The following is a 23,243-nucleotide window of genomic DNA, read 5'->3' on the forward strand; positions in this document are numbered from 1 at the left end:
TCCCATTGACTGAAAGCTACTGGTTTTACTCACCTTGCTCACGCGCTGGGGGCTTTTGGGGTCCTTGGCCACTTACGGGCTCCAGGGGCCGGGTGTCCCTTTTACGCACAGACTCCTGGGCTATTCCCAGAGAGTTAGCGCGACTTTTAAAGCTGTAAACTTTATTAGGGCCGGTTCTGGCTCTCTGACATTTGGGTGCTAAATGAATGGGGGTTTTGTCTATGAATTAGATCGTAAAAATCATCCGGAGAGCGGCCAGATAGGCTCACTGGCCATAAACGGTCACGTGGTAGCCATTAAAGTAAGTTTTATGGTTTTGGGGAGTTGACAGTATATTGCACATAACATATAATCGCACTGACGGCGAGGCTTCGTCTGACTCTCTCTTTGCAGGCTGTAAGTGTTACTTGACCGGTACAGACCATCTCTATGACTCAGTCTGCCTCAGTATGGACCGGACGCTCTCCAGGGTGAGGACCGCGTCTCTGGGTAAGTTTCTCCAGACGAGCCGGTAGCCTCTGAACAGTCAGCCTCTGTTTAACAGTCTTATTATTGTATTCGCTGCCTCTATCCGTCCCTATTAGTCCATTACACTAATTTGTCAGTTGTGGAGTGCTGAATTCTGGTCTCGGCAGATGTTGCGCAGGGTTGGGTCCGGCTCATGGCTATTTAATTGCTTCCTTCCCCGTGTAACTTGTTTCCCTCCATCTGTGGTGTAACTCATAATCCATTTTTACATGTTGGATAATTATCTCTGTGTCCATTTCCACCCCCACAAACTTGGAGTTGTTGTCGTTTTATTACATTGGAGGATTCACAGACCGTGAGCCAGAAAGTTTCCGAGGGGCTCGTCGAGTGTGTGTGGATTTCCTTGATAAAGTTAAGCGCTCGTGCAGGCCACACAGATTTACAGCGATTCAGGTTTGATTGGATTCTATACGGGCTGATGACTTTTGGAAGTTGTAGGTCTATCCCTGAGAAGAAGGGGGGGGGGGGGGGGGGGGAGTTGTTCTGCTGAGCGCTGCGTGCGCGCCACATGTTGACACCGTGTATGGCTTTAGGGCAGGCTGTAAACAGTGTCAAGTAAACACAACAAGGAAAGAAACAGCAGCAGGGCAGACATTTAGAAGGAATTCCGTTTTGTGTCAACTAAGTCGTTTTGTGTTTGGGGTTGAAAAGTTCAAATGACCTCTTTAAATCCACTCTCGCTCTGTGGTGACCTCTTGCCCGGCCACGGTGAAACCGGTCAGCAGTGGACACTGACTCTAAAATGCATGAACTAAGAAACTTCGACATCTATGGCTTAAAGTATGTTACAGTAATTTCATTGGATTCCTCCCCTTAAATGGGTGTGTGATGCAAAGCGCTTGTTTGAAATTCTCAAAGGAAGCTGATAAAATAACTTTTTGGACCTTCATTCAATTTTTGTGAACAAAAACTGTTCATTGGACTTCATCTAATTTTAGTGCCTTGGTGAATTTGCAAAGGTCACGCTGTTTGAAAGCCACAATACTTTTTCAATATCAGGGCTTTATTGTTTTGGGCGGAAGGCCTTCTTCATTAGAAAATCATTGGAATCTATTTCTGACCCTTAAAATGACAAATAAACAGATAAACAACTACAATTGATCTTTCGTGACCATTTAAATATCTTTTCCTGGCTTGTAAGGCTTTCAAATTTGAATTTGAATTCAATGATATGTTCTTAACACTTCATTGAATTTCTCTTATCGATTTAGTTTCACTTTTTTTGTTATACATTATATAAAAACTGTCTTTTCTTTGGTAAACTAAACATTTAACGACATATTGCTGAAAAGCCTCGATTCTTTGCTGAACAAAACTAAACCACTGGTCACCATCCTCACTAAAATGAGGACGTCGACTCCTTTCAGTTGAATCCTGCAGAGGGAGAACAAGATAATAGGTTGAAGCAAGAGGACGACTGTATGAAAATTAAAAAACCCTTGCCAATATTTCAAAAGGAGAAATTCGACAGGGCCCCATGTGCGGCGCACTGCCAGGCAGAGAGAGAGGGGAGCGCTGCAGGTTCATGTGGAGGTCAGCCACAGCACCAAGATAAATCTGCATCCTCTCAGAGCCACCAGCAGAGCTCGCTTTAGGCCAAGTTCACTGTCACACTGCTGCATGGCGAGGGGAAAACCACTCACACACCCACGGTGGCGCGCGCGTACACGCGCCTCAACGTTAATGACACGTTCGCTTGGCGTTGCCTATAAGCATAATGCGTGTAAATGAAGTTATAGCAAAGGGCCGAGAGCCTGTGGTAATATCCTGCACCGGAGGAAAAGGCTGCGGAGAGAGAGAGAGGGAGAGGGAGAGAGGGAGAGAGGGAGAGACAGAGGGCGGATAAAACTTGCAGTGTTGCCTCCAACAAAGACTTTTGGCTGCTTTGGGTTCTCTAACGCTAATGAATGATTTGCATATTTTACGGCCCTATTAGTCTTGAGTGGGAGCTTTCTGGATTTATCTCTTCAACCCTGTGGTCGTTGGAAACATCACAAAGTCACAATCGCATTTTAGATTTTGTGCTGGCATCTTCTGCGCTCATGAAATGTGTGAGAATGATCTTCGTGATGGCGAAAGATGTACACATTGTTAAAATCAACTTTTCGTTTGAATGAAGGGGTGGGGGTGGGTGGGTGGGGGGGGGGGGGGTCACTGATGAGAGAGACATAGCTGCAGAAGAAAAGGAAAAATTGGGGTCAAAAGTTTACGCGCTGAACAAGTCACCGTCATCTGTTCACTCGGAGCTTGATGCCAGCCTCATAATAGCGATCTTGACTCTCCACACAAAAGGCAGAATAGCTTTGCATTACATATGTTGCACGGTGCACTCCAGGTGAACCCTGGAAGCGCAGTGACCTCGCGTTAGGGACCAGAGGAGAGGACCCCCCCACCCGTCCCCTGCAACAAGATTGAGTGGCTTTCGTTTTATTAGGGCGGTTGATTGGTGAATTTCCTTTGAATAAATTGCATTTGATATGTTTGGGGACGAGGGCAAAATTTGCATTCTGAGGATTGATACTCTCGACCCGGTCACAGGGTAATGGGAAGGCCCATGGCCCCCAACATGAGCCCCCAGATCCCTTAAAAAACATTTAGCCCCTCTCTTCCTGATCCGCTGAATAGAAGCCTTTTTAAAAGACAGAAATGGCACAGATGTTTTTGTGACTCTTAAAGGAACTCATTTCATTTTTCAAATTTTTATCCAAAATCTTTTTTGTTTTGTTTGCGTCTTTCGCCTATGAATGATCATGCCCCCAAAAATCTGTCAAAAAAATAAAATTGTGAACTTTTAACTGCGGGTGTGAATACACTTTCGAGAATAGCACGGACCATTTTATCAGGACGACACTAAAATTAAATTAAAGCTTTACATGTTGTGTTTTAAATCTCACCTAAAACTCTTTCAATAAACACAAAATCAAAACTTTTGTATATAAATTCGAACTTATTTCTTTATTTCTCTAAAAACTCTATTATTGATCACTTACAAATAGTTAGATGCGATATCGAAACATCTTATTATAAACATATTAATGTGAAATAAAATGAACATGAGCATTCTATTTTGAAATAACGCATTTCTTTCCATGCGTAATTTAATCATATTCACATTGATGAAGGGAAGCTTAAAAAATAGACTCAAATGAAAGAAAACCTCTCCGGGTAAAGAGTGAAAAGCACCCGCTAAAAGGCACCTATAAAACTATGAATGAGCAAATTATATGTAATTTGTTCAATTGCAAGTGATAAAAAAGAATAACTATTAATCAAACATATTACCAAATTCTGTCAAATGTAAAACTCTGTTGATACACACATTTAATCCTCATTTTTAATATGATACAAGATGTGGAGTATTTTCAGTCTTTTGATATAAATACGAGCCAAATTGTTTGATTCTTACAGGCCTTGAATATATTCAAGAATTGCTTTAAATACGGTGTCTGATTGGCTATTTGGGCAGCTTTGGTTTGGACCATATGTTTTAATTTGTAGGTTTTGAGAACATTCGGTTGAAAGTGTTGCCTGAAGTCTTGAATCCCTTCTTTATACATGTGGTTGCATCACGTAGAGGAGTGAGGGCAGTGTAAATACAATGTTCTCTCAAGATGCAGCAGCTTTTTCGCCATTTTTTCCAAAAGGTATTTATATATATTCTAAAAGGTAAAAACAACAAAAAACAAAAAAACATGTCCAGATGAGTTCCTTCAATGTTTAAAAAAAAAACAACTACAACCACAGAACAACGTTACGTCAACAGAAACTCATGTCCACATTTAATATTTTCAAAAGTCACGTTCAGTTTTCAATTTGTCTCCAGTGGTGCAAAGGTCAATCACGCACGACACGTCTTTAAAGACAAGAAAAATATTTATTATCAGTGTTTACCTGCAACAAAATATTTCCATAAAGGCATGAAATGTGTTTTTTATCCTGGATCCTTGGCACATTTTGAATGCAGAGAGGATTCCTCATCCCGTCGACATTCAGGGCTCCACACAGACAGGAGACCTTGTGAGAGCCATCTGCAATCTGTCACCATCGTCACAGCACTTCTCTGATAATCTAAATTTACAGTAAACTGTCAGCATGATGAATATTGCTTAAATAGACCTTCACTTCACAGTATATATACAGTGAAAGCGGACACCCAGCTTAGGCTCTTGGCTCAGGTTATCCTGGAATCAAATGTTAACAAAACAAAAGATTGTGTTCACATCAAAAGCAAAGTAGGTCTTACATTTTGCGGGACATTACTGTGAAATGGTGAGATGGTTTAACTTTGCCGATAAGATTTTGTCTTTAAACGCACGGTTAAATTGGATGTTTCTCATTTGCACTGTGTTTTAACACACCGTGAATGTTTCCAGGTGCCACAAACAGAAGCAGCTCGCAGGCCTGGAAGAAAGATGGCACTAAATTGCAATCCAACAGGCCTTTTTCGGGCAGTGAATTCAAATCTTGAGGCCATACGTTTTGATGAAGTTACTCACAGCTGAATAACAAGAAACACGTAGACTGATGTGTGAAACAGCCGCTGCTATTCACGCAAGGATACCTTACAGTAAGTGGATAATAGCCGAGGTGACCTGGCCCATATTTATACAGGACCTATATATAATGGAATGGCAGCTGACTGTAAATTTAGATATCATGTGAAGTCGTCTTACCCGTTGACATTATGTTGACATATTGCCTCTCAGGTGGTCTCTCGGCCATACGGATACAGCGGATCTTCGGAGGAAAGTACATCAGCTGCCATTTACAATGAGTTAGGTGAAGGGGACGCCTGTGAGATACACAAGGTGGCTGCTGTGCCTCGCAGCAACAGTGTGCAAACATGAAGAGAATGGCAATTTTTGTGCTGTGCGCCTTTCAGTCTTCTGCATCAGAACGCCAAAAAAAAAAAAAAATCTACAGCCTAAAATACGCAATATAACAATAAAATTCAGTTTCTGGTCATGTGCAACAGATCTCAGTTTTATGAGCTCGTTTTTGTTTTTTGTTTTTCCTCGCATGCATGCATTCATATTTTATCTCACAGCAGTGTATGAGCTCCTCAAATCGTTGTGGGTCTTTTTGTCGCGCATTTTTAAAATCCTTTGTGGACCTTAGTGGGTGCTGGCCCACGCTGAGTGCTCTCCCATCGCCCGGATCTGAACAGAGCCTTCAAAACTGAAGTCCAAGTCCGGGGTGAACCCCAGGTCACTGCGTCTAACAGATATGAAAATGTCGCCTCTTTGGAAAAAAAGGGCACGCCTTGTTGTTTAACAAAGACTGTCAATGGGCAAGATTAATCAGAAACAAAATGGAAACGGTGTCACTTTGGGGTCAGGCAGAAGTTATCTCTGTTTGGGGGAGTGAAGAGAATGGGGGGGTGGGGGACAAGGGAGAAGAGAGAAAAAAGGAGTGAAAAGAAAAGCTTTCAATATTTCCGAAGTTTGGCCTCTTGTTTCTCCATGCAGAGGCCTTGTTGACGTGGACAGTGTGGATCTGCTTTGTGAAAAGCTGCTGCATCTGCAAGGGACGCAGATACAGTGTGCCATCACCGATATGGAGGGGAAACAGGACGTGGACGTGAGGACTGACGGCGAGAAACACGGTCAGTTTCTCTTCATTTTGTATAATAGAGATAGAGAAAGTTACTAAAATACAGTAATATTATTGTTGCATCCACAGGTATGAGATTATTATTATTATTATTATTATTATTATTATTATTATTATTATTATTATTATTATTATTATTATTATTATTATTATTATTATTATTAAATCCAAATATCCTATGGTGGTAAATTGTTGCTTGGCTCTGCAACAATGTGACAAAGCAGAGGAGAGACGTTTCACAAAATACTTGCAAGTTCGAGGATGAGCAGAAATCTTACAAATTTGAGTAACAGTCTGAGCTGTTTTTCCAGCATGCTGACGTATTCTAAGCTGACACGTCTTATTCTAAATTATATTTGCTACATGGTTTATGAAGTCAGCTCTGACTTCCTTGCTGGTCAGTTGTTTTGAACCGTGTTTGAATGAGGTTTCCAATAGTGAGCAACACGTAACAACTGTTATTATGTGGGGTTTCATGCTGTCAACAACAAGTTTATCGTGGTATTCTTGCAGGACAACAACAAAACCAGTCTGAGATTGTTGTGATCTGATGGCATTTATTGCAGTGACATGCGGCTGTGGTATATCTATGCATTTGTGCAACTGAAGGATGGATTATTGTACTTTCGAATGCATGCATCCAGACTTTACAGATGCACAAGCTTCATGTGCAGACTGTAATGTCCGCAGTAAACCGGCTCTTCAGCTGGACAGAAAGCTGGCGCACGTCGCTGTTTTGAGTGCGATATTACACTGTGTGGTGATTTCTGGAGTATTTCTGAGATTGTATTTTATTCTTAAGCAAAACTAAACGCCACCAACCTGTAAGATGTTTTTGTTATTTTCCAAAGATAGTGCTTTGTTAGTGCATAACCTTTTTAATCATCATTTTGACTCGTGTGCTCCATCCACTTTGTGTTTCACTCGAGTGCTTCTCGTGCAGGAGAAGCCTCACCCATATAAGTTTGGCTCTTTGCAGTAAACAAGTTAGTTTATAGGATTTGCTTTTTATGCTGTGATTTAATAAGGAAAACACCAACGTAAGCCAGTCCGAGCGGCGCTGGTGGTACCAGTGCCATGCTTTCCATTGGTTCCTGTTTACATGATGCCCACAGGACACGCGGTGATTGGTGGCTCCTCGCACGTGACCAGGCAACTTTGTACATTTGACAGGGAGTAGGAGGGTTTTGGGGAGATCAGAAAAACGACAGCGCGATAAAAATTAGTATTGTTGCACTTCACAAATTAATGACCATGAGTTCCTACTTGATAAACTCCAACTATATCGAGCCATCCTTTCCTCCATGCGACGAATATCAGCAGAGCGGATACATCCCCAACCCCGGCGACTACTACGAGCGGCCAAAAGATACGGGCTTTCCCCATCACGACGAGACATCCTATCCGAGGTCAAACTACACGGAATCGGGATACGATTACGGTAACGTCCCCGCCGCTGGACTCGACGATTTCAGCGATGGCCACCACGCTCAGCCGCAGCCGGTTCCACAGAGCCACGGTCCGCGTCTCACCGCGGCCCCAGACGGTGGCGCAGGGGCAAACGCCAGCAAAGACTGCAGCCTCGCCGCTGAGGTATATCCCGGCGTGGCGAAGGGCAAGGAGCCGGTGGTCTATCCTTGGATGAAAAAGGTCCACGTTAACACCGGTGAGTTATCGTCACGGTTAAACAGCAGAACCACTGAGAAACAACCACTGGAACACACGCACGCCTATTGAGGCGGCACTAGTAGCAGCCCTTACAACAGCAATTTACGACTATCGAGCAGCAGGGTCGGTAATTAAGGACCCTCGTAAATTTTATTGCCTGTGTTCGTCTGTCGGGGCCATGTGCCTTTGTTGCTTTTTAACCCAAACTACCTCCACCACTGGAGCCCGGCCAAACTGTAATATTCAACCCCGCTGTTTTGTTAATCATTTCTGAGCTTGATCTGTCCCTGGATGCGAATGCTTGTACACCCGACATCTCCATATTGAGGTCATGCCTGTTAACTGAAACAAGAGATGGAGTAATGCAAACAAAACGGCTGTAATTCCCCTCATCAAACAGAGAAATATTTTAGTTTTACGCCCCATAATGTGTCCAGTGGCGGAACTAGGGGCTTTAGAATAAACGCTCTCAACCTGCATGTAACACCTGCTTGCTTGCCTGTGTATGGCTTTTTCCCCCCCTCTCAGTCAATGCCAGTTACAATGGAGGAGTGCCCAAGAGGTCCCGCACTGCCTACACCCGCCAGCAGGCTCTGGAGCTGGAGAAGGAGTTCCACTTCAACCGGTACCTCACCCGGCGCAGACGGGTGGAAATTGCGCACACAATGTGTCTGTCCGAGCGCCAGGTCAAGATCTGGTTTCAGAACCGGAGGATGAAGTGGAAAAAGGAGCATAAGCTTCCCAACACCAAGATCCGCTCCTCCAGCTCGGCCTCGTCTTCATCCTCGGGGGCCCAGCAGCAGCAGCAGCAGCAGCAGCAGCAGCAGCAGCAAATCAAAACAGGCCAGCAGCTTGTCCCCACGCCGTGCACCGCGGGTCTATAGTGCACGAATGGACCCAACCCCAACTAAACCCAATCCAGACTGAGATGGCGAATAACACAAGTGGAATTTCATGGACCGATTCTCAGTATTTTACACACACATGGCGTTATCTCTTTCTCCCCGCCCTTGCCATTGGGCCCCTGTCACATCCTTTGTACCCTCTCCCTTCTCCGGCTGTCCTCGCGCTCTTCATATAAGCTTGAAATTCACCTTTAATTGCCACGGTGGCAACTGAAGTGTTTATATATTTGTTTATTATTATGAAAGAAGGATAACGCACATTCAAAACGTAGGACTTGGAACAAAATGTATTACTGCAGTTAAAACTGAGTGACGTGAAAGTAAGTCTGAACTCATTTTTCTATGTTCTCTTTTATTTTGTATTTTTTTATTATTGCTCATGGAAAGTTCTAATATACTTGAAAGATATTTAGTGAGACTCTGTCGATGCCTGTTAGGAAACCAGACGGCTGTTTTAGAGATGAGGCATCAGTCAGAGTAGAAGTGTAGTCAGTGTGTTTGAGTGGATTGGTTTACTGTTGAATGTAGTCCAAGTGACTTTCACATCTAATGTACATAGACAAATCATAATGAAGGCACAAATAAGGAGAGTGTTCCGTCATATAGGTTTATGTTTCTTGTTGTTGTGAGGTCCAGTTTTATTTGTGCTAGTGCGTCCTATGTTGTGCTGTGCTCTAAACTGTGAATATCTGTACGTGTCGTCTCAGTACTGATTGTTGTAATGTAGGCTAGTGTAGGATAAATCTGTCCTTGTGAAATAAACGTGTACTTCACTTATAAGGCTGACATGGCTTCGGGATGTTCTGTCACGGCAAATTTCGTTTCCAGCGAAACACAACATGTCACGCAGTTATTGCAATCTGAAAAAAAAAACAAAAAACAAAAAAACCCTTTTGGATAGTTGTTAGAAATAAGACGTACGCGGATTTCTATTTTCAAATTTAATTTTAGACCCCAAACACCTTTCATTCTCCAAAGTTCTTCGTCACTGATCAAAGGTGCGTATTTAAAATCATTGTTTTTCTTCAATTGCAAAATTGTGTGGTGGTGTTTAATTAAATTGTTCTTTACACACAAAATAAATACAAGCAGTATTTTAATAAGCATTTTATTTTATTCACACAAAGAATTCTCCAAGATAAAAACAACATTTGTAGGTCATAAATGTGACTTTGCATTCAAGTCATAACTAAGGGTGTTCAGGGAGTGCGCTAACATGTACACACTTTGATAACACGTTGTTAATTTCATGTTACGTTTTTCAATGGCGCTCTGTCTTAAAGTCTTAAGCGTAAAATGTGCATGGACGTCTGTGCATTTTCACGGCTTAAGAGGAGATTTGTTCGGAATATGTTCGAGTCAGATATCATCTGTTGGCTGCGAAGCTTCGCAGGTTTCACTGACATAGGCTTCATGCCAAGCCTAAATTGTTAAATGTATCCGGCCACACATATTGTTCTCACTTGCCGAGATTTCAGCCAACCTTAGTGCACCAGAGTGTGAGTGTTGGTCACTACCTGCTACATCCAAACAATAGAGAGTTCAGCTGGGGGACACGGTCGACTCTGACCAATCACCGGCTCGCAGCACTTCGTCTGACCCATGACCTTTCGACACACACAATGTTCAGATCATACATCAGCGCTGCGACCTCTGCAAGCTTTTTCTTCTCATATAAAATTTACCCAGAATCGGGGAGGAAACAAAGACAGTGCTTAGGACTACATTTGCAGCACAAAATGTCAATAGGATTATCTTTAGAAACAGATTTTCTGCAAATCATCACAGAAATACCATGTCAAGATGTGTAGACAGAGCAAATATGAGCTGCTGCTTATTGTGCATGGTTTTTTTTTACGTCCTTGTTTAACTTGGTAGTGATCGTTTCAGCTCAATGAATATGTCAATAAATGCATAATAAATGGCTTTGCAGTGCACTCAGTCGTAAATTAACTGACATTCACAAAAAATCGGCCTCAAAATTAGACACAACGAGGAACCGCTTTAAAATGAGAACCTGTGTATATTTTAGACACAATCAATGTGGTTTTGTAGCAAACCTCGTGTCACCCAAAACCAAGCAATTAACACATTTGAAGCAGAAATATATCAAATGTCTTCAGCCATGCCCAGAGACTTTTGCTGCAGCATGGACGCTGTGCAGGAGATGGCAATGGCTGATTGGCACCGATTTTGCGCAGACTCCAAAAAAGTCCAACTATGGCTAAATTACAGATTTCAAGTCATTTGATTCACGAATAGAGGTCACTTCCAATGTGTTGAAAATTTAATTCGCCTCTTCACGTGACTTGTTGAATAATGAATGCCCCCGGGGTCAGAAATAGATCTGAAAATCTGAGTTATTTTCATTTGAAGTGATCCTCTGCAGGGTGCGAGTCAGGGCTCCTGTCTTCTGACAAAATTCCGTTCGCTGGACACTGACCGTCATGACTTGTGAGTAGATTTGGCTCATTCTTACTTTGTGAAAGTAACCGAACTACTGATATTTCCTGCATTTAAAAAAAAGGCTTTTTGCCTGATTTTACGAATAGTGTAATGGAACTTGGTTGCTCTGGTTAGCGATGCTCTGGAATCAGGCAGGCATTTGTTTTTTTCATTTTTCATTTTATTTTTTTAGAAAAAAATATTTAATTGTATTTTTAACTGGGTATTAGTGGTAACACCTTAGGTATTCAAGATAGTTGAATATATATCATGTTTCAAGGTGATATTGGGGTTCAAGAAAACTTTGCTCAACTTTTGCTATCAGATCAAGACGAGCTTGGTCCATTAGTTCTGCATTGTTGTTAAAAATAGATTCAGTGGTTACCTTTATTTGAAGACGTACACTTTGTAGACTGTAGAGATCAGATCAGAACAAGGTAGTCACTAACGCATCACTAACTTGACATCAAATTAAATCCAGCCAAAGGCAAAAACAATTTCAATCAATTCAACCAGTTAAAAAGAGAAGTATTTCTATGCACCAGGTTAATACAAGTTGGATAAACGTCACATCGTTGATTACTTTCGTGTTTAAGCAATAAAGACGTGTTACTTCGAATAAGCAATAAAAGTAATGTTAAAAGCCAACGTGGGTGATAAAAATCATCATCATTATTATTATTGTTGTTATTATTATTATTATTATTATTATTATTATTATTATTATTATTATTATTATTATTATTATTATTATTATGCTCTGTTTGGGAGTCACTCACCTGACAGCTGTTGTCATTGAAACATTTCCAACAAGCAATGTACGTGATAATCAAAATTACTTTATTACAACTATAAACAAATAGTACTTCGTGTTGTTCTGTGTACATTAGAGAAAACTCCTCACATTGTACGGGTGTTGAATTTCGTCTTCGCCTTTATGTGGTCCGGTGTAAACCTCACAGAAAGAGTGATCAAGCTGCTCCACCAGTATGACTGTTAAGAGCTCAGATTGTCAACATTGTGGGAAGATATGGAACTCTCCCTGGCAGATATCCACAGGTCTGCAACTCCTTTTAGCGGAGGAGCGATAAGGAGCCCTGGTTTGTGTAAATATCTCAAAATCATTTGTTTTATGGTAAACGTGCTGAAATTTAAAATAAAATCAATCTACTTTTTGAGAAGGTCTCGAGAACAATGCATCAAAAAGTGGAAAAAGCATGAAACCAGCTGAGAGCCTTTGATTTTCGTCTTCTCGTCTTGTTTTGAACCCCCAAATAACTTCCCACTCAACTCTCCAAGCCCCTGCCCGGGTCAGGGAAAAGTTCAGGTGCGGTGGCGAAAGGCAACGTGAGATAATCTTCCAGTTGCGCGGTCATGTCGAGCCATGTAATCCCGGTGACAGCCTCACATCTGTCGGAGAGCAAAACAACATATTACAGACACAAACTCTCAGTGCAACAAAAGAGCAACGGTGTGGTTTTCTGCGTCATAAAGCCGCGCGTAAAAAGTTAACGTTTAACCCCCATTATTCTTCTGCTTGAGGTGAATTAATAGGATCAGACCTGCCTCTGTTCACGTCTTTAAAAGTTTACCACTCAACTTGTAGTTTGAGAAGACAAAGACTGGTGTGGGAGTGGGATGCTGTCTGTGTCCGCCCCGCATGATTAATAGTTGTGGTGGAGTTTTCCACGCCCGCTGCTCCGTGTTGACGGAAAACAAGCGCCAAACGGTGCCAAGAAGAGAGAACTTCTTCCGGGCTACGTCTTGTTTGGCTCTACCTAAAATGTAAGACGCCAGATATCCTCCACTCCTGTGAGCAGTAATTACTTTATATATTGGCGAGCTTGGCGAATTAAATGCGCCAAAAAAAAAAAAAAAACGTCTTACCTTGCACAACCTTGTAATTTCTACCATCACTCAGCTGCTCATAGGAAATGCATAAGTGCATGTAGGTCTAATGGGGGTCCATGTACTGATCAGCGGGGTCGAGCAGCCGCACTTTAGTTCCCTCGCCTCCACTTTCCGCTCTGTGCTGACTGACAGGCGCTGCTCACGACCACCAGGACGCACAGCCACCTCGTGTAGGACAGGTAAACACGCAACGTTTTGTTTTTGTTTATGCGGTCGCGTGCAGCCTCTGATGGAGGAGGAGAGACTAAAGAAGTCAGACAATGAAGACTGGGGGAAGGGGGGGAGGGGGGGGGCAATAATGAGTTAAGTTGTCTATGATACACTTTACGGCCCTGAGTGTGTTGTAAAGAGAAGGGAAATGTGTTTGGTGGAGTGATGCCTAATTATTATGCCACCTTTAACTCGTAGTATAAAGCAAAGCCTCGCATAGTGCGAATTATCACGCTGCAGTGCAAACATTCTGGCTTGAGCCTGGCTCAGGGTCTGTGTCTGTACTTGAAACTCAGCATAAAACAGCCGGGATTAGCTCTTTCAGCCGTTAACAGGCAGCAAATATATGGCACTTTAAAACTGACACAACAGTCTTTCGCTCTGAATGGGCGACACGTGGAAAAGCTGCTTCTCTGTGAGAGGCTTGCTCCTCTGCCAGATACATTGCAGTGTCACAAACCCCTCTTTTTTCTCCCTCCAAACTGATCCGTTTCTCCTCAGGGGCAATGACTGCCTCCATTAATGATTCACGGGCTCAAATAAAAGGGATTTAAGTTGACGTTGCGTCACGTGAGCGCGGCGCATAATACTGCGCGGTGTTATGGCACTGGGAAGAAAACCGGAGCCCCGGTCTGACCATATGATGCAGATTATATGCGGGTTACCCCCATTTTCCGTGAGGGGACTCCAGGCTTTGTAGTTTGTTAATCGGAGGGGAGAAAAAGAAAGTGGCGGCAGAGTGAGAGAGGGAGAGAGGACCTGGGTCTGTGGATGTATTCGGCTGTCACGGACGGATATGTTTTTCCACGCGGACAGAGTCAGAGCGCGAGCTTTGGGAGGATGGATTTTATTTTGAGGTATTTCCGCCGATTGTTCATTACTGTCGTGAGTTATTGCTTAGCAGGCAGAGGTCAGTAAAAAAAAGGGGGTCCAGGCTTTCTCCAGGGCGAGAAAATAGACACAAATCATCAAGCTATCGATATCCACCTATCGGTTAAGATCCCCGATTCCTCCCAATAAACATAAAATAAATCGCCCTAAAGGATTTACACACACTCTATAAAGCCATGTAGGAATTTATACGGACTCTTTAAGATTGAGGCATTGTTTCATTTTATGGTTGTTGGACTAACATCATAACCAATCCATCATTAGTTTCAATGCAAACAGAGCAGCAAGAAATGATAGATCCCTGTTTTAATCGCATCTTTAACAACATGAGCCGCCATTTGGATAAATAGGCCTGTGATGCCTTTTGTAAATAAAGCATCCATTTAAATATCGGGCTTCCAAGAAAAAAACCCAAACAGAGAGGCAAGGCGCCTCCAAAGTGCAGGTTGCCCTATAAAACAGAACATCTCCTTCTTTTACGTGCTTTTTTCCCAAAAATATATATATATTATTTTGGCGTAAATGATACATCAAGATGAGCTTCATAAAAAGTAGGGGAAAGCGGTGGGGTTGTGTCGCTCCGCCAGGGAAACGAGGATATAATGGAAGACGGAGTGCCATCCAGGACCGCGCGGCCGCGCTGAGGTCACGGCGCTCCAGCGTGATTTATGGGCACGGGGACTTGGGGAAGATGGTGCGCAAGAGCTAATGACTATTCGATCCGTTCGGAGAGAAAATGCTTACCGGCCAGCAAGGAAACAACAAAACACGTTATTTGCATGAAGGAGAGAAATTAACATTATTAGTGTTATTATGTTAATATGCCGCAATATGATATGATTGTAATTCTGTGTTGTAAAAGGACACACAAAAAATAAGTGGATGGTTTTTTATTCTGCATTGTTTATTAGTTATTGATCATTTTCAGTTTTCTAAAAAAATAATACATTTCATCACTTACAAAATGAAATTTGGATTTGACGGTTCACTGACGCTTTAAAAGTTTTCATCCTGAAATAATCCAAATGACCATAAAATAATTTCACAAAATATATTAAATGCTTACGATACAATTTAATTTGTTTACCGTATATGTATCTTGCTTGCGAGATGTTTCTCTTTTGGGTCATTTAAACGCGAGCCTCAAAGACCACGTATAACAATGACCGTAGTATAAATTAGATTAGATCCTTCTTATAAATCGGAGCGTAGATTTAAAAAATAAATTCCATAGATTAAATATCTGATAACATTTGGGGGAAATTTTAAAACGTATATCCCACTCTCCTCGTTGCAGAAATCCAGCCCAGTGAATTCAGGCCACTGCACGGTCTTGGAGACATCTTGAACTGCCCTCGGTGAGTCCATATATCTTTATTGATTTGTGTTATGAATGCTTGATGGTTGATATCCTTATTCAATTTCTAATAAGTACCACGCACGCCCACCGAAGCGCTGGTATAGGATGGAGCAGCAGCCCGGTGGCTTGTACATTTCCTTGTAGCAGCAGTATGACTATAGCCCGAGAGCAATAATTCCTTCTCTTCCACTTGTCTTTGTGGTGTAATTTGTCACTATAAAAGTGACGAGGGGAATCGCGGCTCTTGGAGCGGCGCCTTACTCATTTCAGAAACTGCTTTCTGTGAAAGCCACCTGCTTTTAGCTGCTAGAGCTGACTGAATTCAGCTTTTTGAAATGTTTTTATCGTTTTTTTTCAATCTGCATTTTAGCCTTTTCCTCCTACGCTGGCCTGCGCCTTGCCGAGCACGGCATCATCCACCGCCACCCCAGTGACTTTTAACCCTCTCCTCAGGGCCAAATTAAAGAAAAAAGACGAATCAGCATTTTAGCAAAGCACAAAGAAGTAAATAATTACACAAAGTCACTGCATTGGTTTGTAATAGAAAGAGGCGAGTAAGCTGGAAAAAAAATCCTCACGCGTAGATTTCTGTCCCACTCAACCTCCCACGCCGTCCGTGTTGTTCCACCTTTTGAAATGTGTCATTGAATTTTGTCCCAGAGTCTGAAACCAACAGAGAAGCTGCAGCTCTGGATGTGTTTACAGCCCGGGAAGACGGAGAGGACATAAATCTACTTTTCTCCGTCTTTTTTTTGAGGGGAGGGGGGGACTGCAAAAAGAGGGATTCCCCCTGCTGCCGGCTCTGCTCTCCCTTGCTGCGTCCTCTTCTTTGCCTTTTGGTGATGAAACTTCTGTCCATTTTTTTACACTCTTCTCCTCGTGGGATTCCCCCCTCAGTACACAACGAATGCCCCTTTAGTCTCCAGTTGTGCTTTCTGAAATATTTCTTTTTTCTCAAAAAAAGCAATATATACAAGAGAAGAAGCGTAAAAAATTAGGTACCTGACGCAGGGATGAATTGAGCGTCCTTGTGCAGAAAGACAAAATTAAATGCAAAAATGTGGGTTAATGATTAAGCCGTGGATAGAAGCCCTTTATGTCCCATGGAGATGGAAATGCAGCACGGTCAGCGCCTGATTATTCCTTTGTATTCGTCCTCTCTCTCTCCAACATCTCACTGGGTCCATAACTCCACTGCAGGACGTGAAGTAAATAATAACAAAGAGATTTAGCACAGTTTAGGGGTTAAGTGTGCAATTTGTAATGAAGAAATGTATTTTTTTCTTTTTTACATGCACTACCTCATTTGGTTGGGGGAGGAGGAGAGGAGACCACTTGATTTGAACTGGCTTTCCAAGGCGCTACCTTCATTTGCATAATTTTTCTTGTCTATGGTGACGCTCTGGTTCTGGGCAGTTCACTGGTGACTGCATGGTACTGGTGAAGGATCACGGAGTCCAGCTTAGCCTAGGTTGAGTTTAATATGAAGCCCTGGCCATTGCTCTGTGGCATGAGAGTAAATTCAATCTTGAGGCCAGATAAGTCTTATCTCTCTGACCCGACTGCTCACGCCTGCTTTCGTAATCTTGGTGTGCCCATCCACGTCGAGTAGGGGAAAAAAAAGGAGAAGGAAAAAAGGAAAGGGTCTTCTCTCGGCTCTTCCCTTTTTGTTGTGGCTGCTGCTAATGCCTGCTGTATGGCAGGACGCAGTCTGCTACTGCTGCTCCACCAAGTCAGCCCTGCCTTTAAACTTTTCTCTGGATTATTGCTTTGATCGATTTCGTCGCTGAATGAGAAAATATTGCTCGGTGCTCTGCATTCGTCGTAAGAGGATAAGGTAAGCAGGCCAGAAATAGGCTCCCCTCGGTTGTAAATGGCGGAGTTTGTGTGTCGCGCGGTGATTTATCACCGTATGACTTAGATCTCGGTTCAGGAAGAGTTCACACACACAGTCAGGCAGCCAGATTTGTCCAGCGTGGAGCAGGGAGCTGTACGCACAGCTCAGCTCTGTCTGTTGTCTTTCTTTCTCTGCCATTTATGACTATCGCGGTGCTGCGCCTGGAGATACACACTACAAAGCTTTCTGATATCTTTCCCCGGTCAACATGAGTGCAGATACACCGAGGACACCTTCTTTCAGGCTGCGGTGAAGCTGCGCTCAGGGCTCATTTTAGGCTGATTTACTTGCTGCTCTGCACGGCTGCACTGATGCAGACGCTTTCATTTCATTTTCGTTTGTGTCCATTTTGGAAAATCCTTTATGTCTTTTTAAGGATTTATACAGCAACTGCACTCATTGCTTGTGGAACACACAACTCATAGTATTTCTATCGCAGTCTGTAGTAATATTATTCACATATTTAGGGTCACATTTACAATTACAAATAAACTCAAGAATAACAGAGGGGAAATATTGTAATACCACAACATGCAAGAGTTTTATCTTATTTCATGTCGCAATACTTTATTTTTGTCCACACCTTAAGGCGACGGGCAGTTGTTCCATTTATAGCAGCGACAAAAGCATTATTTTGGAAATAAATGACAATGCATAGATTTTAGCTGTGCTTTTTACTTTTATTAATGCACTTTATTGAGTTTAAAAATGTATTTATGATTATACAAAAAAAACATTATTATTCTTAGTAGTTGTAGAAGCAGCAACAAATAGCCAGTGTGGTACACTTCTATGCTTCTATAATGGGGGCTTTCGAACATCCATAATTTCTTTCTCAGATTTAACGTGACATAAAATATTTTTCCAAAATGACCTGTGGATCTGTGTCTGTTATACTTTATAGTTTCCCCAATAATCCCTGCGGTTACCTGTATGAATGATGGCGTTTTAGCAGCGGGCTCTAGCTGTTCCCTCTCCGGGTTTCTGTCCGCCTCAGTACCGGGTTTGGCTGCTCACCGGGCCGCGCGCAGTCCCGGCCCGCTGACCCCCATATATCACGGCGACGGGCCGCCGCACAGACAGCACCGACAGCGGCCATTATTATGGGCTTGCGAGGAAAGGTTCACAACATGGTCATGGAGATGCACGGATGCCCGCCCGGTTTTTCAGGTTTCCTCGGGGCCCTTCCATTTATCTTGTAGAATGCAAAGAAAAGAAAAGAAACGCAAGAATGTGGTTGTTTATGCTCTGCACCAGGTGGCCGAGGAAGCTCTGTGAAGTTACTGAATTAAGAATGTTCTTTCTAATAGCAGCAGAAGCGGGTTAAAAGTTGCTGGACCACACGGAATGTTTTCACCTGCTAAAGACGAAATCTGATATACTGTTGACAGCCGTGTTGGTAGAATAACATTGTAAAAGAAATATTATTTTCCTGTGCGGGAACCCTCTAACAAGCTATTTCCATGGTATGATTCATCCCCAAAGAGTTGACTTTATTGGGGTACTGTAACTATATTTTATTTCACTGCTAATCATATAGATTGAATGTGTAGCGCAGTTTAGGTCTGAAATGATTTTGCAACATGAAATTCCCTTTAAAAAGATTTTCTTTTATGTTGTTTGGCACAGATGGTAATACAAGGTTAGTGTGTGCCTTTGTGCCCCATGTAAGCCATAAGGTAAACGGTAATAGTCTACAGAATTGTTGGCCCTATCTTGCCTCCATAGTCTCCAGTGTCAGGTCTGTATTGAAAAGTAAGATGGATCGCCACCATTTCTTCTCCTCACAGTGCTTCTTGTAACCCTAGGTTCACCCAAGGAGGCCATTGGCGGAGAGGCGTCACGTGACCACGGGGTGCCAATGTTATTCTACAAGGGTGTCAAGACCCTGTCAGTTTCTGAAATAAATATTGGGAAACGGCGAGATGCAAAAGGCAACCTACTACGACAGCTCTGCAATTTACAGTGGCTACCCATATCAAAGCGCAAATGGCTTCAGTTATGATGCCAATCAGGTCCAATATCCCCGGGCCTCTCATGTGGAAAGTGAGTACCATCGACCTGCCTGCTCTCTGCAGTCTCCTGACGGCTCCGTGGCTCTGCAGAAGCCGGGGGAGATGGCGGAGAGCTGCGACAGAACCACGACCATTCAGGCAGCGCAGTCCAAGGTTCATCCCGAAAGCAATCAACCGCAGGTGGCGGTGTCAGGCCAGCCCCCTCCCTCACAATCCCCCGGTGCTATCAGCCAAAACACAAGCAACGGGTCCAACCAGCCCAGCGCCAAGAACGGCTCCCCGACCTCTAACGCTCGCAGCAAACAGATCTTTCCCTGGATGAAGGAATCCCGTCAGAACACCAAGCAGAAGCCCACCAGTAGCTCCAGTTCAGGTACCCGCCACGTGAACACCACTGCAACTGACAAAAACACAGTTTGATACCGCATGAGCACAAAGTTTCTTAAGTTTTGTTCATTTGGGATATAATACTCAGGAGGACTGGGTGGGTGGGCGGGTGAAGGGGTTCAAATCACTTTAGTCAGTAAGGACTCACTTCTGTCTCTTTTGGTCATTATTTTTGGTATTGGGTTGCAATATATATTCAGATGTGTGCTTTATGTATCGCCATTCTCAGAATTTTCTGAGAAATCCAGCCGACAATCACTCACCCATGTTGACTTCACTGTATTTATTTGTTTATTCAAATAAAAAAAAGGAAGGAAAAGAAAAGAAAAGAAACGGAACGAAAAGAAAAGAAAACTTATCGGCATTTAATTCAATTATTAAAATTTCTTAAATGACTTCCCCGGGAAAAAAATATATAATCTTTTGGATTTTATCCCACGTTCTTAGTCCACCCCACCAGTTGTTGCCTCTGTGCCCTACAGCTGACCTGTCCCAACTGTAAACACGCATCTCCACTGATTACATAATGTTCCCGCAGAGACAACAAACAAACACACATAACAGTTGTTTCAGTTTGTCCTGCTGTTTTTATTAGGGGGGAACTCTGTGGGTTAATGAGGGTGAGTAGGCAGTGGGATTATTTGCTCAGGGCCTGACTTTAACTTAGATATTTTCCCCATGACATGAAAACCAGTGTGTGACATTTCAATAAAGCTTGTAATCTATTTTCGTTATTCATGGATCTGACTGAGCATTTTGGTGTGTTTAACGCACACCTACACAAAAACTCAATCCTGGATTTGGAGGATAAGAAAACCTAACGGGTGGGATCAGAGTCTTTATTACCCTCAAATAAAAAGTTGTAATCCAACTACTCTTAAGTTCCCAACTGTCTGTCTGTCTGTCTGTCTGTCTGTCTGTCTGTCTGTCTGTCTGTCTGTCTGTCTGTCTGTCTGTCTGTCTGTCTGTCTGTCTGTCTGTACACTGGTAACGTTATTTTTTATTGAGTTCAGCAATGAGGTAGCCTACTTGAACAATGCACTACCGCATTCCATGTCAAAGGTTCCAAAGTATTTATGGGTCAAATCTTGCTTCTTAAGTTCACAAAACTGAACTTATGTGACACTTACAAGTCATTTTACGAAGCGATTCGCATCTGAAACTTCCTATGAAAGTGGAGGAATGCAGGTCAATAAGATTTTTACCTGAAAGAAGACTGAAATGCACATCTTTCACTTCTATCTAGATTTGAAAAAAAAAATGGTTGTCGTCTCCAAATGCTTATCCTGGAAGGTAGTAAGGCAGCCTTACCTGTGATTTATGCTTTTCAGAAGTTGACACAGGGCTTAAATCACGGATAACGAAGTATTTATATAATCAACATTTAAGCTTATTCTGCGTCAGTCTGATCCCCACGTTCTGCTTCAGGAGAAGAAAAGAAATGTTCGGATAGAGTTTTGGAAGTGTCAAACAGCAGAATATATCGCAGCTTAGAGATCAATCGTAATGTTGTCAATGCAGTCACATCGAGTTACACAGATCCTTGTGTGAACCAAAAATCCTTTACGCGCTTCTTAAACATTTTTTATGCCAGATTTACGCGCGTTTTACACAAGTAAGCGCACCGTTTCTTTCAGATATAATTCACGAATTATCATAGTACTCAGTATCGTGGATAACACAGGCACACGCAAGGTACATGACCAGACTGTTTAATCTTCTCCTCCATCCATGCCATGACACGACGGGTCAGGTTATGTCATGTTGAATTCCTTTTACTCCAAGTTTGGTACTGAAATTTATTAAGTGTTGGCACTGAGCCACAACGGTAAGTAGATCAACACTTTGCTATTCTGCACCCAAGCTCCAGCCTCTTAGGCTTATCAGTGAGGGCAAGGCGAACCGTTTTATACACCCCAGAGGAATATATATTGCTTGTGTATGCATTATGCGTACGCCAACGTGTGACTGTGGGAGAGACGATGGTCAAAATGTTCTCGTAGGGAATCTGAGGTTTCCTGGTTTCATATGAGAAACTGCCTTCCAGTTACGTTTGTTTTGGAGATAGTGGCACGTGCTCAGGTGGAATGTTTATATACATCGATTGGTAATTGTCCCTGACGATAACCTTTGGACGTCACATTAGGGAGCCGATTTATCAAATGGCGGAGATTTTTTGCAATAGGCACGCGAGGGAGGAAGAAAAGGATAGAAATGTGAATATTTATTCTGCAAACATCTGTCGCCTCCTCCTGATGGTGTATACTTTGGCTATCAGCTTCATGTGTGTTCACACTATTTTGGTTTCACTATCACTCTGCTGTCACTGCCGCTTTACCTGTGTCTGTTTAATGGATTACTGATTGACAGCGTGCTCTCCTTCTCTTTGACAGTGGAGAGTTGTCCCGGAGACAAAAGTCCCCCAGGGTCAGCAGCATCAAAGAGGGCCCGGACAGCTTACACCAGCGCCCAGCTCGTAGAGCTAGAGAAGGAGTTCCATTTTAACCGGTACCTGTGCAGGCCCCGGAGGGTGGAGATGGCCAACCTGCTCAACTTGACAGAGCGACAGATCAAAATCTGGTTCCAGAATCGCAGGATGAAATACAAGAAGGATCAGAAAGGGGTCGGTATGATGCCTTCACCGGGTGGACAGTCGCCGAGGAGTCCAGTGGGGCCGACTTCCGGAGGCGGATACCTCAACTCTATGCATTCTCTCGTAAACAGTGTACCATACGAATCCCAGTCGCCAACTTCTTACAATAAACCTCATCAGAATGCATACGGTATGTCTACGCCATACCCCCCTCCTTTAAACAACTCCCTCAACAACTGCCCGCCCTCCCAGAAGCGGTATCCGGGGACCGACTCGGCCACGCCCGAGTATGACGCGCACCCTCTCCAAGGCAATGGCAACTATGGGACGCACATGCAAGGAAGCCCAGTTTATGTCGGTGGAGGATACATCGACTCCATGCCCAGTTCGGGGGCTTCTGTATTCGGTCTCACACACCTACCGCACCCACCGTCCGCAAACATGGAGTACAATGGAGCAATCACAATGGGCAACAGTCAGCACCATGGAGTGTGTGATCCTACACCGACTTACACAGACCTAACGCCGCACTACTCTCAGGGAAGAATCCAGGAAGCGCCCAAACTGACGCATCTGTAGCAATGGCGCAGCCTGGATCACTCCGCCCATTGTCTTATCCACCTCCAGACATATTACTGCTTTGTTTCTAAGCCTCCTCGTGGCTTCCACCTTCTCTCCGCTTTTGTTTATGTTTTCTATAGTTTGATGTGTGAAGTAGCGTAGGATAAATAATCACGACTTGCTTGAACTTTTCTCTATTTGCTCGTATCATTGTCTCACAAAGACCTTTATCTGGGCTGTAGGACGTCTAGAGCGGGAG

The 23,243-nt window shown here is 43.1% G+C and overlaps 2 protein-coding genes across 2 annotated transcripts; both read left to right on the forward strand.

Annotated features, from left to right (window-relative positions):
* Positions 1-6,786: 6,786 nt before the first annotated feature.
* Positions 6,787-9,381, forward strand: hoxa4a (homeobox A4a). Its single transcript, XM_080515838.1, has 2 exons — positions 6,787-7,807; positions 8,338-9,381. The coding sequence occupies exons 1-2, from the start codon at positions 7,390-7,392 to the stop codon at positions 8,691-8,693; spliced, it is 774 nt and encodes a 257-aa protein (XP_080371964.1). The 5' UTR covers positions 6,787-7,389; the 3' UTR covers positions 8,694-9,381.
* Positions 9,382-15,389: 6,008 nt separating this feature from the next.
* Positions 15,390-23,002, forward strand: hoxa3a (homeobox A3a; the record flags this gene model as incomplete). The annotated part of the gene is made up of 3 exons (XM_080515577.1): positions 15,390-15,529; positions 19,237-19,816; positions 22,224-23,002. The coding sequence occupies exons 2-3, from the start codon at positions 19,354-19,356 to the stop codon at positions 23,000-23,002; spliced, it is 1,242 nt and encodes a 413-aa protein (XP_080371703.1). The 5' UTR covers positions 15,390-15,529; positions 19,237-19,353.
* Between the last annotated feature and the right edge of the window lie 241 nt (positions 23,003-23,243).

Source organism: Blennius ocellaris, assembly GCF_963422515.1.
Source record: "Blennius ocellaris genome assembly, chromosome: 20".
NCBI classification, from domain to species: Eukaryota; Metazoa; Chordata; class Actinopteri; order Blenniiformes; family Blenniidae; genus Blennius; species Blennius ocellaris.